The 17,484-nt window shown below is 46.3% G+C and overlaps 1 protein-coding gene across 1 annotated transcript in view; it reads left to right on the forward strand.

Moving 5' to 3' along the window:
* PPP2R3A (protein phosphatase 2 regulatory subunit B''alpha) overlaps positions 1-14,897 on the forward strand; it is a 169,733-nt gene extending 154,836 nt beyond the window's left edge. The window contains exons 13-14 of the mRNA XM_026649887.2: positions 1,063-1,169; positions 12,624-14,897. Coding sequence (XP_026505672.1) covers positions 1,063-1,169; positions 12,624-12,720 — 204 coding nt within the window. The 3' untranslated portion in view covers positions 12,721-14,897. The remainder of the gene's footprint in view (positions 1-1,062; positions 1,170-12,623) is intronic.
* The last annotated feature ends 2,587 nt before the right edge of the window (positions 14,898-17,484 follow it).

Genomic DNA, 17,484 nt, shown 5'->3' on the forward strand with positions numbered 1-17,484 from the left:
TATTCTGTGTTGTAATGTAGAAAACATCCAAAAATATTTATAAATACATTTAAATTGGTATTCTATTATTGTGTAACAGTGTGATTAAAACTGTAATTATTCGCAACTATTTTTTTTAATCGTTTGACAGTCCTAGTAATAACTCCATCACACACACCCTAGGTGTACACCAATTATCAAGGCAAGCCAAGTAGCTGTGCAGAGTTTAGTTCACTTAGAGATGTCCTTTAAACAGAAAGGGCTTCCTAATCTTAACTATGATAGAACTGGTCCTTCTTCTAATCTAATGCAAGGGTTTGTTTTGGGCACGTTCTTATCAGTAAGACAGTCTAAATTCCTTCCCATCTGTATTGTCTCTTGTTGTGTGTTTGCACAGCACCTCGCACAACATCTGAAGGCAGTGCACACCCAGGAAGGAGAGGAATTGTGCCATAGTGACCCAGGACTTTGTTACTTCTAGGCCCCACTGCTGCATTGCTACTTGGGGCCAGCATTGTATATTTCTTGAAAAACTCAGCTAGGGTGAAAGGCATGGCCCAACTCATACATGGAGAGGAGTTCTTTGAGCATATTGCCCCTGTGCACCAAGCTCTGCAAAAGCTGCGTGCTTGGTTGTGGATGCAATTCAAAGGAGTGTCAACATTTTCTAAATCCTGGAATGCTCTGAGAACCAGTCACTAGGCAGAGTTCCCTTGCTCTTACAGTATGTCCTGCCAGAGCAGTTCAGATTTGCAGTTATTCTTACTTGACATTTTTGGAATGTCATTGTTCAAGATGGTTGGCAAAGTATTCCACCTGTGTCCGAGATTTAAAGCCTAATACAAAACATATTTGTTTACTCGGGGCTTTGTTTAAAGAACTTGACCAGTCCATAATTTAAACTGTTTTTCTTTGATTAAGAGACTAAACTTGGATTGAGTTGTTTTCCTTAAGGCATTTTCAAACCCCAAGAGTAAGTGTTGCAGAAATGCAGTGTTTGTAGATAGGTGAGAAGCTTTTGCAAAACAAGTTTGTAGATAAGTAAGGACATTCCTATTTAATTTGCTTTTCTGATGTGTTTAGGATGTTGAAAATGATGGACCGGAGCCCTCAGACTGGGACAGATACGCTGCAGAGGAGTATGAGCTTCTTGTTGCTGAAGAATCTGGAAATGAGCAGTTACAAGAAGGGTAGGTGTTGACATTTGCGCAGCTATCTTACATTCAGTAATCCCACACATTTTGTATATCGAAAAACTGCCTTAAACTAGGCCACAGAGGGAGAGATGAGGGGAGCATTTGCTTACTTCAGATCAACAGGCAGATAATTAAAGCGAATGCTAGAAGGTAAAAAATAATCTTCATTGTTTGTTTCAGAATAAGAGTATATATGTATTACAGTGCTAGTATAGAAATGCCAGGCAGATAGAAAATGAGACCTTGAAATATTACTAGAAGATGGCAGTTGTGATCTAAAGGGCATAATCAAAACCAGCTGGATGATTGTCAAAAGTGGAATGTCAGTCTAGATGAGTGACAGGGTGGGTGAGAGAATATATTTTATTGGACCAACTTCTGTAGGTGAAAGAGACAAGCTTTTGAGCTTCCACAGAGCTCTTCTTCAGGTGTGGGAAATGTACTCCCAAGTGTCACAGCTAAATACAAGGTGGAACAGATTGTTTAGCATAAGTAGTTAACACATATTGTAAGACATTGGCTCTCAACCTTTCCAGGCTACTGTATCTCTTTCAGGAGTCTGATTTGTCTTGCGTACCCCCAAGTTTTACCTCACTTACAAATTACTTGCTTGCAAAATCAGACATAAAAATACAAAAGTGTCACAGCACACTGTTACTGAAAAATTGCTTATTCTCTCCTTTTTACTATATAATTATAAAATAAATCGATTGGAATATAAATATTGTACTTACATTTCAGTGTATCGTATATAGAGCAGTACAAACAAGTCACTGTATGAAATTTTAGTTTGTACTGACTTCACTTTTTATGTAGCCTGTTGTAAAACTAGGCAAATATCTAGATGAGTTGATGTACACCCTCCCCTCCCCCAGGAAGACCTCCACTTAACCCTGGTTGAGAACCACTGTTGTAAGAGACTCATTCAAGGTGAAGTAGCCAATTAACACTTCTTTAGTCATAGGACAAAAAGACGGTTTGGGGGGGGGGGGGGTTTACAGACTGTTATAATAAACCGTAAATCTAGTCTCTTTATTAAGACCATGATTTTTAGTGTCTAGCAAAGTTATGAATTTAAGATCCCAGGCTCATCTTTTGAAGGTGTTGTGCAGTTTTCCTTTGGGGATGAGGACAAAGAATTCTTTCACAATAATAACATCACCCCCCACAACTATCACCGTCAGTCATAAGAAAAAAGAACCATATGACTGGAGACCCCAACAGTGGATGAAATCTCACACTTGATCATTGCATTGATTGCTTTGGGGGGAAAAATTGACTGTGAAATCCTTAATCACCACATCCACCACAAGCTCTCCACTGTTGAGAGGACAGCTATATAGTTCCTGATACCTAACCACCAGATAGTGATCAAACAAAGCGGGTGCCATTGTAGTGCTTAGCTGTGCTGACTACATTAATGAGGCCAACTGACAACTCTCCGACACCACTTACTGTAAAGAATTCAAAAGACCTCACACCACAATTCACCCATAAATGTAAGGATATCATCAAATCCTTCCCCAAACAACTTCAAGGGAAACACTACACCCCCATCCCCAAAGAGCCCACACCAGGGACCCGCTACATGCTTCCCAAGATATACAAACAAGGGAACCCAGGCAGACTCATCATATCTGCCATGGCACGCTTACTGAAAGAATATCAGGATTTAGAGAAATCATCCTCAAACCACTCACCACACACAGGGCCAGCTTCCTCCAAGACAACTGACTTCATCCAGAAACTCCGCAACATTAACAACTCTTTCAGAACATCATCCTTCCCACTATGGATGTCACTTCCCTGTACTCCAACATCCCTCACCATGATGGCATAGCTGCTTGCCTCAAATATCTACAAGACAATGGACAACACTCATATCCACCCCAAATACATTGTATACTCATCCATTTCATCCTCATCCATAACAATTTAACACTCAACAACAAACACTTTGTCCAAACCATAGGAATAGCGCCATGGGTACTAGGATGGCTCCCCAATTATGCCTAACTCTTCCTGGACCACCTTGAGGAAGTATTTCTGGACAAATGCACCACAAAATCAATTATATACCTGGGATACTTTGATGATATTTTCATCCTCTTGACACTTGGCTTAAACTCCCTCATACAACTACTCCCACCACAACTTCAACAACCACCTGCCATCCATTAAACTCTCTCTGGAACACTCCCACACTCACATCAACTTCGTGGATACTGCGATCACCTTCAACAATGGAACCTTATAGCCAAGAAGTTTTCCAAGTAATATGGCTCATTCTGTATCAGTGACCTGTCCTTTTCATTATTTACCACTCCCATTATCTGTGTCTCATCTGCCAACTTTATCAGTGATTATTTTGTTTTCTTCCAGGTCATAGATAAAAAATATTAAATAGTATAGGGCCGAGAACCAATCCCTGTGGGACGCCACTAGACACACACATGCTCAATGATGATTCCTCTTTTACAATTACATTTTGAGACCTGTCCCAGTTTTTAATCCATTTAATGTGTGCCCTATTCATTTTATATCAGTCTAATTTTTTAATCAAAATGTCATGTGGTACCAAGTCAGCATCTTGCCCAGGAACAAATCATGCTGACAGGCTATCATTATCTGGGTCATCCCATTTACCTTTTTTAAATTATGGTACATTAGTTTTCTTCTAGTCCTCTGGAACTTCTCCAGTGTTCCAAGATGTATTGAAAAAAAATATAATAGCACAGAGTGTGCATTGGGCAGCTCTTTAAAACTCTTATATGCAAGTTATATGGACCTGCTAATTTAAAAATATCTATCTTTAATAAGCACTGTTTAACATCCTACTGAGTTACTTTTGGACTTGGTAAGTATTTCATCATCAGTTTTTTCCCAAATATAGAACAGAAATATTTATTGAACACTTCAGCCTTTTCTACATTATTAGTGACAATTCTACCATTTTCATCTAGTAATGGACCAATTTTGTTCCTTATATACTTGAAAAACTTTGTCCTGAACTCTGCTCTCGATAGTGTCCTTTTGCTTCCCTTATCAATTCTCTACAATTCCTACTTTCTGATTTACATTCACTGCTATCAGTTTCCCCATTTTTCCATTTGTTGTGTGTGTGTGTAAGGTTGTTGTCAGGTGATTTTTTGTTTGGTTTTATGGCTGCTTTCCCATCCCTTGACACCAGAACAAAGGAGCTGGCTTGACTCTGGAATCAATCCAAGTTCTTCATTCACTGGAGGGAAATTCTGTCTTTCTGCTTTGACTCAGATGTCTAAGGGTATGTCTACACTACGAAATTAGGTTGAATTTATAGAAGCCGGTTTTATAGAAATCGTTTTTATATAGTCGATTGTGTGTGTCCCCACATAAAATGCTCTAAGTGCATTAAGTCGGCGGACTGCGTCCACAGTACCGAGGCTAGCGTCGACTTCCGGAGCATTGCACTGTGGGTAGCTATCCCACAGTTCCCGCAGTCTCCGCTGCCCATTGGAATTCTGGGTTGAGATCCCAATGCCTGATGATGCAAAAACAGTGTCGCGGGGGATTCTGGGTACATGTCGTCAGGCCCCTCCCCCTCCGTGAGAGCAACGGCAGACAGTCGTTTCGTGCCTTTTTACCTGGGTTGTCTGTGCAGATGACATACCATGGCAAGCATGGAGCCCGCTCAGCTCAGCTCAGCGTCACCATATGTCATCTGGGTGCCGGCAGACGTGGTACTGCATTGCTACACAGCAGCAGCTAATTGCCTTTTGGCAGTAGACAGTGCAGTATGACTGGTAGCCGTCATCGGCTATCTGGGTGCTGGCAGACGTGGCACTGCATTGCTATACAGCAGCAGCTCCTTGCCTTTTGGCAGTAGATGTTGTATTACGACTGGTATCCGTTGCCGTCGGACTCCTCAGTGAGTTCGGTCAGAGGCGCCTGGGCAGACATGTTTTGTCTCCTGGAGACTCAGTCCTGCCGGCAGTCCTATTGCACCGTCTTGACGATGATGGCTAGCAATCGTAATGCAGCATCTTCTGCCAAGCACCCAGAAGATGCTGCACCGTCTGCTGCCAGCCTAAGATGTAAAAGATAGATGGACCAGATTTGTTCTGTATTCATTTGTTTCCTGCTCCCTCCATGAAATCAATGGCCTGCTAAACCCAGGGTTTTGAGTTCAATCTTTGGGGGGGCCATTCTGTGTGACAGTTTGTGTTTCTCCCTGATGCACAGCCACCTTTGTTGATTTTAATTCCCTGTAAGCCATGTCATCACTCGCCCCTCCCTCCCTCCCTCCGTCAGACAATAGTTTCGTGCCTTTTTTCAGCCCAGATGCCATAGCACTGGGATCATGGAGCCCGCTCAGATCACCGCGGCAATTATGAGCACTATGAACACCACGCGCATTGTTCTGGAGTATATGCAGAGCCAGAACATGCCAAAGCGAAACCAGGCGAGGAGGCGATTGCAGCGCGGCGACAAGATTGATGGAGAAATTGACATGGACATGGACCCGAGCAATGTGTTAATGGGGCAGGTTCATGCCGTGGAACGCCGATTCTGGGCCCGGGAAACAAGCACAGACTGGTGGGACCGCATCGTGTTGCAGGTGTGGGACGATTCCCAGTGGCTGCGAAACTTTCGCATGCGTAAGGGCACTTTCTTGGAACTTTGTGAGTTGCTTTCCCCTGCCCTGAAGCGCCAGAATACCAGGATGAGAGCAGCCCTCACAGTTGAGAAGCGAGTGGCGATAGCCCTGTGGAAGCTTGCAACGCCAGACAGCTACCGGTCAGTCGGGAATCAGTTTGGAGTGGGCAAATCTACTGTGGGGGCTGCTGTGATCCAAGTAGCCAATGCAATCAAAGACCTGCTGGTATCAAGGGTGGTGACTCTGGGAAACGTGCAGGTCATAGTGGATGGCTTTGCTGCAATGGGATTCCCTAACTGTGGTGGGGCGATAGATGGAATCCATATCCCTATCTTGTCACCGGAGCACCAAGCCAGCGAGTACGTAAACCGAAAAGGGTACTTTTCAATGCTGTGGCAAGCCCTGGTGGATCACAAGGGACGTTTCACTAACATCAACGTGGGATGGCTGGGAAAGGTACATGATGCTCGCGTCTTCAGGAACTCTGGTCTGTTTCAAAACCTGGAGCAAGGGACTTTCTTCCCAGACCAGAAAATAACCGTTGGGGATGTTGAAATGCCTATAGTTATCCTTGGGGACCCAGCCTACCCCTTAATGCCATGGCTCATGACGCCGTACACAGGCAGCCTGGACAGTAGTCAGGACCTGTTCAATTATAGGCTGAGCAAGTGCAGAATGGTGGTAGAATGTGCATTTGGACATTTAAAAGCGCGCTGGTGCAGTTTACTGACTCGGATAGACCTCAGCGAAACCAATTTCCCCATTGTTATTGTTGCTTGCTGTGTGCGCCACAATATCTGTGAGAGTAAGGGGGAGACATTTATGGCGGTGTGGGAGGTTGAGGCAAATCGCCTGGCCGCTGATTACGTGCAGCCAGACACCAGGGCGGTTAGAACAGTACAGCAGGGCGCGGTGCGCATCAGAGAAGCTTTGAAAACCAGTTTTGTGACTGGCCAGGCTACAGTGTGAAACTTCTGTTTGTTTCTCCTTGATGAACCCCCCCCCACCCCTCCGGTTCACTCTACTTCCCTGTAAGCTGAGCACCGCTTGCAGAGGCAATAAAGTCATTGTTACTTCACATTCATGCATTCTTTATTAGTTCATCACACAAATAGGATAACTGCCAAGGTAGCCCGGGAGGGGTGGGGGAGGAGGGAAGGACAAGGACACACTGCACTTTAAAACTTATTGAAGGCCAGCCTTCTGATGCTTAGGCAATCCTCTGGGGTGGAGTGGCTGGGTGGCCGGAGGCCCCCACACCGCGTTCTTGGGCGTCTAGGTGAGGAGGCTGCGGAACTTGGGGAGGAGGGCTGTTGGTTACACAGGGGCTGTAGTGGCAGTGTCTGCTCCTGCTGCCTTTCCTGCAGCTCAACCATATGCTGGAGCATATCAGTTTGATGCTCCAGCAGCCGGAGCATCGACTCTTGCCTTCTGTCAGCAATCTGATGCCACCTATCCTCTTCAGCCCGCCACTTGCTCGATTCAGCCCGCCACCTCTCCTCTCATTCATATTGTGCTTTTCTGCACTCTGACATTGTCTGCCTCCACGCATTCTGCTGTGCTCTGTCAGTGTGGGAGGACCTCTGGAGCACCGAGAACATATCATCCCGAGTCCGCCGTTTTCTCCTTCTAATCATCACTAGCCTCTGCGAAGGAGAAACATTTGCAGCTGGTGGAGGAAAAGGGAGAGGTGGTTAAAAAGACCCATTTTAGAGAACAATGGGTACGCTCTTTCACGTTAAATTTTGCTGTTCACATTACACAGCACATGTGCTTTCGTTACAAGGTCGCATTTTTCCTCTTATATTGAGGGCCTGCCGGTTTGGTGTGAGAGATCACTCACGCAGTGCCAGGCAACAGAATTCGGGTTGCAGGCAGCCATGGTAAGCCACAGTCTTTTCACTTTTTTAACCTTCATAACATGCGGGAATGGTTTCAAACAGCAGCGCCCTCATTTCCCATACCAAGCGGCCGTTGGGTTGGCCATTTAAAATGGGTTTGCAATGTAAAAGGAGGGACTTCACAAACCCAACTAACCCTCCTCCCTCCCACACCCAATTCTCTGGGATGATCACTTCACCCCTCCCCGCCACCGCGTGGCTAACAGCGGGGAATATTTCTGTTCAGCCGAGCAGGAACGGGCACCTCTGAATGTCCCCTTAATAAAATCACCCCATTTCAACCAGGTGACTGTGAATGATATCACTCTCCTGAGGATAACAAAGAGAGATACGGAATGGATGTTGTCTGCATGCCAGCAAACACCGGGACCATACGCTGCCATGCTTTGTTATGCAATGATTCCAGACTACGTGCTACTGGCCTGGCGTGGTAAAGTGTCCTACCATGGCGGACGGGATAAGGCAGCCCTCCCCAGAAACCATTTGCAAAGGCTTTGGGAGTACATGAAGGAGAGCTTTCTGGAGATGTCCCTGGAGGATTTCCGCTCCATCCCCATAGACGTTAACAGACTTTTCCAGTAGCTGTACTGGCCGCGACTGCCAGGGCAAATTAATCATTAAACACACTTGCTTTTAAACCATGTGTGACATTTACAAAGGTACACTCACCAGAGGTCCCTTGTGTGCCCTCAGGGTCTGGGAGCACGCCTTGGGTGAATTCGGGGGTTACTGGTTCCAGGTCCAGGGTGATAAACATATCCTGGCTGTTGGGGAAACTGGTTTCTTCGCTTCTTTGCTGTGAGCTATCGTCATTGTCTTCATCATCATCATCTTCCTCGTTCCCCAAACCCGCTTCCGTGTTGCGTGATTCTCCATTGATGGAGTCAAAGCACAGGGTTGGGGTAGTGGTGGCTGCACCCCCTAGCATGGCATGCAGCTCCGCGTAGAAGCGGCATGTCTGTAGCTCTGCCCTGGACCATCCGTTTGCCTCTCTGGCTTTGTGGTAGGCTTGCCTTAGCTCCTTAATTTTCACACAGCACTGCTGTGCGTCCCTGTTATGGCCTCTGTCCTTCATGGCCTTTGAGACTTTTTCTAATGTTTTGGCATTTCGTTTACTGCAACGGAGTTCAGCTAGCACTGATTCGTCTCCCCCTAGGGCGAGCAGATCCCGTACCTCCCGTTCGGTCCATGCTGGCGCTCTTTTGCGATCCTGGGACTCCATCATGGTTAGCTGTGCTGATGAGCTCTGCGTGGTCACCTGTGCTCTCCACGCTGGGCAAACAGGAAATGAAATTCAAAAGTTCGTGGGGCTTTTCCTGTCTACCTGGTCAGTGCATCGGAGTTGAGAGTGCTGTCCAGAGCGGATACAATGAAGCACTCTGGGATAGCTCCCGGAGGCCAATATCAGCGAATTCCGTCCACACTACCCCAAATCCGACCCGGGAAGGCCGATTTCAGCGCTAATCCCCTCGGCGGAGGTGGAGTAAAGAAATGGGTTTAAAGGGCCCTTTAAATCGAAAAAAAAGGCTTCGTCATGTGGACGTGTCCAGGCTTAATTCGATTTAACGCTGCTAAATTCGACCTAAACTCATAGTGTAGACCAGGCCTTAGACTGAATTCTGTAGTCAAGTGGTTACTCCTAGAGCCAGCCATCTGTCCTAACAGCTCCTGCAACTGGAAATAATACCCTTGAGGTGAAATATTGCTAACTGTCACTGAATCAGCAGGACACAGACCCACTCATGCAGTCATTGGCAGGGTGAGGCATACTACCATATATCATCTACTCCAGCATTCCTAGGATCTGAAAGGTCATCCTTACTAATGCGATCTCAGCTCAAACCAATGCTATAGATGGCCATCATTTGGAGAATAGAAGTGGTGAAAAGTAACCTGCCTCCTTTTCCTCCGTCATGAGAATGGCTCCAAGGAGCCCCATTGTAGCAGACTAGTTAGTAATGCCTTCCAAAAGCAGGATGGGTGAGGAACTGTGTTATATAAATGTTTAGAACATCAAATTGCCCAAACTCAGCTCACTCTAGAAGCTGGCTTAAGAAAGTAGTGACTAAAAGTAGGGCCCTAGCTCCATGTAGTTGCCCTACAACCCTCAAGTAAAGTCACACTCCACAGGTGTCTAGTGGCGGTCATACTAGGATGTCCAGAGGCTCTCAGCCTGGTTATACACATGATTTCATTAACTCTGACAGGGTCTCCTCCTGAGCTTTGTTTAAGGTGTGACAAAGGAACATGTTGCTATTAACCCCAGAACCCTGAGAAAGGGCATTCCTTGGCCAGTTCCTTCTACATAGCAAGGAACACTGACTAAGGCAGGGGTGGGCAAACTTTTTGGCCCGAGGGTCACATCTGGGTACAGAAATTGTATGCCGGCCCATGAATGCTCACGAAATTTGGGTTGGGGTGTGGGCGGGGGTGAGGGCCAGAAATGAGTTCAGGGGGGGCTCTGGGCTGGGGCAGGGATGTGTGTCAGGGCAGTGGGTGCAGGCTCTGGGGATGAGGGGTTTGGGGTGCATGAGGGTGCTCCAGACTGGGACCAAGGGGTTCAGAAGGCAGGAGGGCCATCGGGGCTGGGGCAGGGTGGTGGCTTGAGGGTTCAGGCTCCGGGCAGCACTTACTTCAGGCAGCTCCCGGAAGCAGCAGCAAGTCCCCACCCTGGCACTTATGTGGAGGTGCAGCCAGGCATCTCTGCACACTGGACCTTCCGCAGGCACCGCCCCTGCAGCTCTCATTGGCCGCGGTTCCTGGCCAAGGGGAACTGCAAGGGCAGCGCTTGGGGCTGGGTCAGCATGCAGAGCAGAGCCCCCTGGCTGCCCCTATGCGTAGGAGCCTGAGTGGGGACCATGCCGCTGCAAGCGGGAGCTGCACGGAGCAGCCCCCGCCCCTGCTCCCTGGCTGGAGCACCAGAGCAGGGCAAGCCCCAGACCCCGCTCCCCAGCAGGAGTTTGAGGGCCGGGTTAAAACGGCTGGTGGGCCAGATGCAGGCCATAGTTTGCCCACCCCTGGACTAAGGACTATCCCCTTGTCTTTTGAGAGACAGAAACCAGCTCCCAAAAGGTGCTGGCCATTGTAGCAGGGTTAAGACGTACATAGACTAGAGAGTAGATTTCTCTTTGCTGATCCTCAGCCACAGTTTGGAAGAGGTCAGATGTCTGCTGGAGGGTGTGTCTTGCCCCCTCTGAAGATGAGGCTCAGTGAGATGGGTAGGAAGGGATAAAGCAGGTGAGCTATGGCCACTGTTAGCTTGTAAGCTCTTTGGGGCAGGGACTGTCTTTGTGCTCTGTGTTTTTACAGCATCTCGCATGCTGGGGCTCCTGGTCCATGACTAGGGCTCCTAGATGCTAAATAATAACAACAACTTGAACACCTGGGGGGCAGTATCTTGTACTGGGATGGTTGCTGTCCAGTATGAACCTGAGGTACTTCCTGTGCTTCTGCCTGGTCAAGATGTGGCACTATCCGGTGGTGCCATACACAGTGCGGAACACCACGCAGGCAGCCATGTGGTTGCTGCCAAAAGATCTCTGTTCTAAGATTTGGGGCAGTGCAATAGCTCAGTGGTTTGAGCATTAGCCTGCTAAACCCAGGGTTGTGAGTTCAATCCTTGAGGGGGCCACTTAGGGATCTGGGGCAAAAATCAGTACTTGGTCCTGCTAGTGAAGGCAGGGGGCTGGACTCGATGACCTTTCGGGGTCCCTTCCAGCTCTATGAGATAGGTATTTCTCCATATAAACAGTGTCAGGGATTGCTTCTGGTACTGAAGGGACCCAAGATCATGGGGAGAATTTAAATTGCATGGCACCCTGGGCTGTTTTAAAGAGGATGCAGAAACTTCAGGCACAGCCTCCTAGGACCCAAAGGAGTCTCCTTATGGGTAGGACTAGGAAGCTCTGATGGCGCTGCTCCTGCTAACCATGACACTGACCATAAAGCAACTCTACCATAGCTCCTCCTTTTAGAACGAAGGCACATTTCAGAGCCACTGAGCTGGATGCTGAGACTTCCAACTGTTTGAGAATGGGACATGATGGTGTGATTGCTTGAGAGAATTGTCTCAGATCTCAGCATTTTAGTGGGCTTCAAAGCATCACTTAAGCCAAGACTCTCCAGAGGCACGGAGGAGTTTCTGAGCGAGTCAAAGTCAAGGCCTCCTCCATAAGAAGGGTCCACAACCCGGCTTTACAGTCTTTCACGGCCAGATAAATTTCCCTATATGTTGAAGGCAGTGCTGTCTGATGAGCACCATCAGCGCCAAGAGGAGCACCTGTTGAAATGAGAATGACAGCACTGAAAAAGTGACAACATTAGAACAGAAGTGTTTTTGAGTAAAAATCTTAAAACTAAATCTATTTCACAAAACAGAAATCTTCACACGGAGGAGGGTTCCTCACTGCTTCAGCAGAGAGAGGAACTGGCGACTGCTAGAGAGGGTGAGATTATTCCTAACCTTGGCTCCAGGGTGAAAAGAACTGGAATGTCAGGCACATGTCCCCAACTATTACCACTAAAAAAGAAGATTCTATGACCACAGGCACACAACTGACAGCAGTGGTCTGTGTAGACACAAATACAGGAGAACCATAGTCACAATTTTCCTGTGCTGCAATTTGAAGGACATCACTAGATTTTAACAAGAAAAACAGGTTCATATTTAAATCTTCCCCAAACATCCCTCTGTGCTATTGCATCTTTATTTTAAAATGTTGATCTCTTGGTGGGTGGGACTGCAAAAATCAACAGTATCAGCTGTAAAAGTTAAAGTAATAGAACTGCAGATAGCAATTAAAATGCACCATAGAAGTTCAGATGCTTTTGTATCTGAAAACATTAGTTTTTTACAACCAAAGTAAACATGTAGAAACATGTTTTGACAGTATCATTGTTCTCTCATTGCAGATCATTTGAAGAGGACTATGAAACAGACGAACTTTTAACTCCCTCTGAAACTGCAGACAAGTCGGACAAACTAGCTATCTCAGACCTTTCATCCTAGAAAAATGGAAGACATAGAACTAGTATCTGTCAATATTTAAGTGGCGAGTGGTCGGTAGACACTTAGGAGTTTTTTAAAAAATCCTTCCTTGAAGCAAAGTGCTTTATTTTCTACACTGTAATTCAAGATCCTTTTTTTCTTCATATGTGTAACTGCAAGAAGGTAATTTCTATAAAAAGTCTTTTTGCAAATTGTTATTGTGCATGCTCATTAAATATGGTGACTGCACTTTGTTTCCTTCTTGTCTTGCCATACAAATTCTATAAAGTCTCCATGTGCAATAATGGTCTAACATCTAATGCTTAAACATAATAAAATTGCATGCAACTTGCACAGTAGTCATTACCAAATTAATTCAAGAAAGTCATTTCTGTATTATTTATTCTGTACCCTTTAACTTTACCAGGCTGACAAATTAACTCCGTTTAAATGAACATCTAAAGAGTTCCATCAAGCCTCATCTACTAACTTACCTCTTTTTTAAAGTGTCAAAGTGTCCTGCTCATTCTGGAAACAGAAAATATCCCCAAACACAACACACAAATTAAGGTGCCCTCTTGTGCTTTACACTGTAAGCTCTTCAAACGCTTATTTGTTAAGCGTATTTTACTCACTGTACAGGGCAATGTACAGCTACAGTACTACAGACAAAAAAAAGCCACATTAAGACAGAATTCAGGTTTAGCACCTTTGCACTCTCTCACATGGATAGAAGGAACTCCCTGCAAATACTGACAATGCCACCATACTGTCCTCCTTGAAACTCTTCTCTGCTGTGATGCCTACAAAAAACCTCAACAATTAGGGCAGCTGACGTGCTATGAGTGCTGCTTCTCATGCTAACCTAAATTATCTCCATTTCCTAATGCTCCTCCCATCTGTTGTATCCGCGTATTAGCTATAATCTTAGACGTATATTGTAAACTACAGACATATGGCAAAATCTGTCACTGCCCTTAAAGTGTCTAGCTCAGTGAGGCCCAGGCCTTTAGGTACTACTGCAATACCAATAATTAGTAAATAAATAATAAATAAGAAGAAGATTGAGTGTATATGAGTAATTTAGGTTAAAACATTGCAGGGCTTTCTAATGATCCCCAGAGCATGCATTACATCCTGAAGAAATTCAGAGTTAAGTTAACCTCAAAATATCCAAACATGTTAAGGTACGGAAATGTACCTAAACAATCTTAACTCTGCCCTCTAGTGATACTATGCAACAATCATTAATTTATTAGTAACATATGTTCTCATGGGACTGAGGCCACATCTTCCCTTACCAAAGATTACCATCACCTTCATTCATCGGCTCCTCTCTACGTCCTGATAACATAGGGCCACCGTATTTCCTGTGGACAATTTGTCTTCATTCCTACTGGGACAAACAGAAGACAGTAGCTATATCTGCTAAGGGCAGCCTGTAGCCTCAGTTCTATTGGGAGCAATGGGGGATGGTGGCCATGAGAAGAGGGAAACTTCTTGAGAGCCATGCTTAACTTGTAATGAAAAAGATGCCAAGGCTCAAGCAATTTTTTTTATTTTCAAAACTGACACGGGAAGCCCAGAGGTGCCAGAGCTATGAACTGCCGGGCTTAGCCCTGGCACAAATTAAGCACTGCTTGAGAAGCTTTCTGGGTAAGAAGATTTGATACACCAATCTCTGCTGAAGAAAAATCTCAGTTATGCAGAATTATGGTTACAAAAAATTACCCTTAATACTGAATAGTTCTTTTCAAAAATTGCCTCTTTTATCAGATCTAGTCAACAGGGCAAAAGGAGGGAGAGGGAAATGAGGCTGTGTGTACACAGAAGACTGTTGGGGGGTAAGGAAGAAGGAAAAACTGCGCAAAAAAGGATAGGGCAGGATGGAACACTAGGTGTGAGTAGGGGGAGCCTGTGAAGCACAGAGGGGAGGGGAATACTGGGGTGTACACTCTGGCTGCTTTGTGCTGCTGAGATGATACAAAGCTGCTGCCAACTAATGCCAGAATGCTCTGGGTGCTTTGAACTGGTCCACAGCAGCATGAAGCAGCCACGGTGTTCCAATGAAGCCCTGTACGTTCAAATTTTAGAAAAGATTGAAGGTTGATACTGCATATCTTCAAATCATTAGAAACTATTTGATGATAATTAAGGCTATGTTTTAGTCATAGGTATTTTTAATAAAAGCCACGGACAGGTCACGGGCAGTAAACAAAAATTCACGGCCCATGACCTGTCCGTGACGTTTACTATATACCCCTGACTAAATCTTGCATGGGGGAGAACAACCCAGGTCCTGGGGGGGGAGGGGGCGGGGGGGGGGCTGGCGGCAGCCCCTGGCCCAGGCCCCCCGCTAGTGCTTGGGGGGGGACGGCTGGCAGGCTCCCTACCTGGCTCCGCACCTCTCCCTCCACAGCTGCATCAGAGTTTGGGTGTGGGAGGGGACAGGGAGTTGGAGCACAGGATGGGATGAGGCAGGCTCTGGGCGAAGCTTACCTTGCATGGCCAGACAGCTCTGCATGCTGCCTCCTCCCAGAGCGCTGACTTCGCAGCTCCCATTGGCCAGGAACTGTGGCCAATGGGAGCTGCGCAGCAGTGCCTGCAGGCAGAGGCAGGACGCAGAGAAGCCTGGCCATGCCTCTGCGTAGGAGCTGAGCGAGGGGTATGTCACCGTTTCTGGGGAGCCCCCAAGGTAAACACCGCTCAGAGCCTGCCTCACCCCGGCCCGTGCCCCAACTCCCTGCCCCCACCCACACCCAAACTCTGCTGCGGGGGTGGCCCGAGACTGCCCCAGCAGCAGCTAGTGCGACTGGTGCAGGGGCTGCCTGAGCTGCCCCTATGCCAGGCACACCGGCCGCTGCAAAAGTCACACGGGTCACGTAATCCGTGACCTCCATGACAAACTCACAGCCTTAATGATAATAAAGGGAACCATTCTCTTTCGGTTTCTTTTTTTTACCATTTATGTAAGACTTTTTTAAGGAAATTCCCAGACAAACAAATGCATTAAGATTAAGTTCAGGTTAAGTACATACTCCGCTAATTTAAAGTAAAAGCCTGTAAAGGGATGTTATAATTAGCCCAAAAATAGATGATGTAAACTGTGGAAATTTGGAGAAAATTTAAAATAAATCCAAACCTATTAAGGAATGGGACTACACAGTAAAGGCACCCAAACAATCTTAATTCTGCCCTGTAACGTGAGGGGGGAAATATTTTTTAAAATCTAGTGTCCTTAAAAATCAACAGACACTAACCAAAGGAGATGGCTGAAGGAGAAACTTTCAGCTGTGAAGAAAAACAGAAAAAACGTACAGTTGATCCTGAATATCTGTTTTCAAAAACAGCCCTTTGCACAAGAGCTACACAGAATTTACACCTCTGCCAATTTCTGTGCAGATAATGCCTATGCTGAGATCATCAGGGACAAAAGGGGTCTGGCATAGGGTGCTAAATTTCTTAATTAAAAAGGGGTCTTTCAAATCATACTAATAAATGGCTTATTTGTCAGTTCTCTGAAAATTCATCTGATGCCACAAAAGTAAATCCTGTAATTCTGGGGGAGGATATACACATTGCAATTGTAACTCTTCTGCCTGTCAGAGTTGGCAGTAACAAGGACTGGGTTCAGTATCTAGGGGTTCCTTTTCAACAATACAACACGAAACCTGCTCAGGACAATTACACACCACACCCTGGGTGCCTCTAAGAGGCAATACTTCCCCTCTCGCAAGCACAGAGTCTGAGTGTAGCAAAAAAATTTTAATAAAAGGAGGGAAATAACGCAGCATTACTTTGGGGAAACACCACAAACAGCGTTTATAAAAATAAACCATGAGCAAAAGACCCACCACCAAGTAAGTTGGGCACTGTCGTCTTCCCATTAGATTCTTAAGTCCAGCAACCCAAAAGTCCTTTTAATGTGCCCATCCCTCCTCTGCACCCTACTCACAGTTGCTGTCCTTGGACAGTGCAGACCAGCGTTCTGAGGTGCATCTACAGAGTTCACCTCCCACCCTGGTGGGGGGGGGGGGGAGATAAGGAGGCACCTTATTCGCTCTGCTGCTCAGGCACTCACTTGCTGCCTCTCTCTGTGGGGCTCTACTCTGACACGCTCTGCTAGCCGCTCACCAAGATGTCTTCAGGGCCCCCAACTTAACACAGCTCTCAGTGGGGGAGCCTCACTGCTGGTTCACACTGGGCAGTCTCTTGCATCAGACACTGTCCCAAAGCAGGGCTAATACTTAGACCTGGGTATCAGTGATTGCAGCTCTGTAGTATGTAACAAGACTCTCAGTTGAGTCTAAATTAGCTCTTTTATTACACAGTGGAGAGAGGAAGGGTCAAATGGTGTCTGGAGTCCTTAGGCAAGGCCCACACCACCAATTACCAGTACTTTCCCCACCCTCTTTCAACTCACTGGACTTTGGAACCCATGTCCCCTGCCTAGCGAGTGCCGTTAAGTAGAGAGCGAGTCCCTCAATCGAGAAATGCCAAGTACAGTTCTGCTGCCCTGGATGCACACAACAAGAACAACAACCCTTTATTACTACTGCCCCAATAACAAGGAGATTGGGAATCCAACACCAGCCAAAGTGACCATTTGGGCAAGCAATCCCATCATGCTGAGCACCTAGGCAGGGTGGATGTGCCCATGCAAATGAGATCAGCTCCTGCAGTCCTCTTCCACAGCTCATCACTAGATGTCAGGGGAGAGCTCATTCAGACTCTGCTTACACACTTTTCACACACACAAAATTGAATCCTTGCTTTAAGTACAAG

This window comes from Terrapene carolina, unplaced genomic scaffold (assembly GCF_002925995.2).
Source record: "Terrapene carolina triunguis isolate 2854851 unplaced genomic scaffold, T_m_triunguis-2.0 Scaffold88, whole genome shotgun sequence".
NCBI classification, from domain to species: Eukaryota; Metazoa; Chordata; order Testudines; family Emydidae; genus Terrapene; species Terrapene triunguis.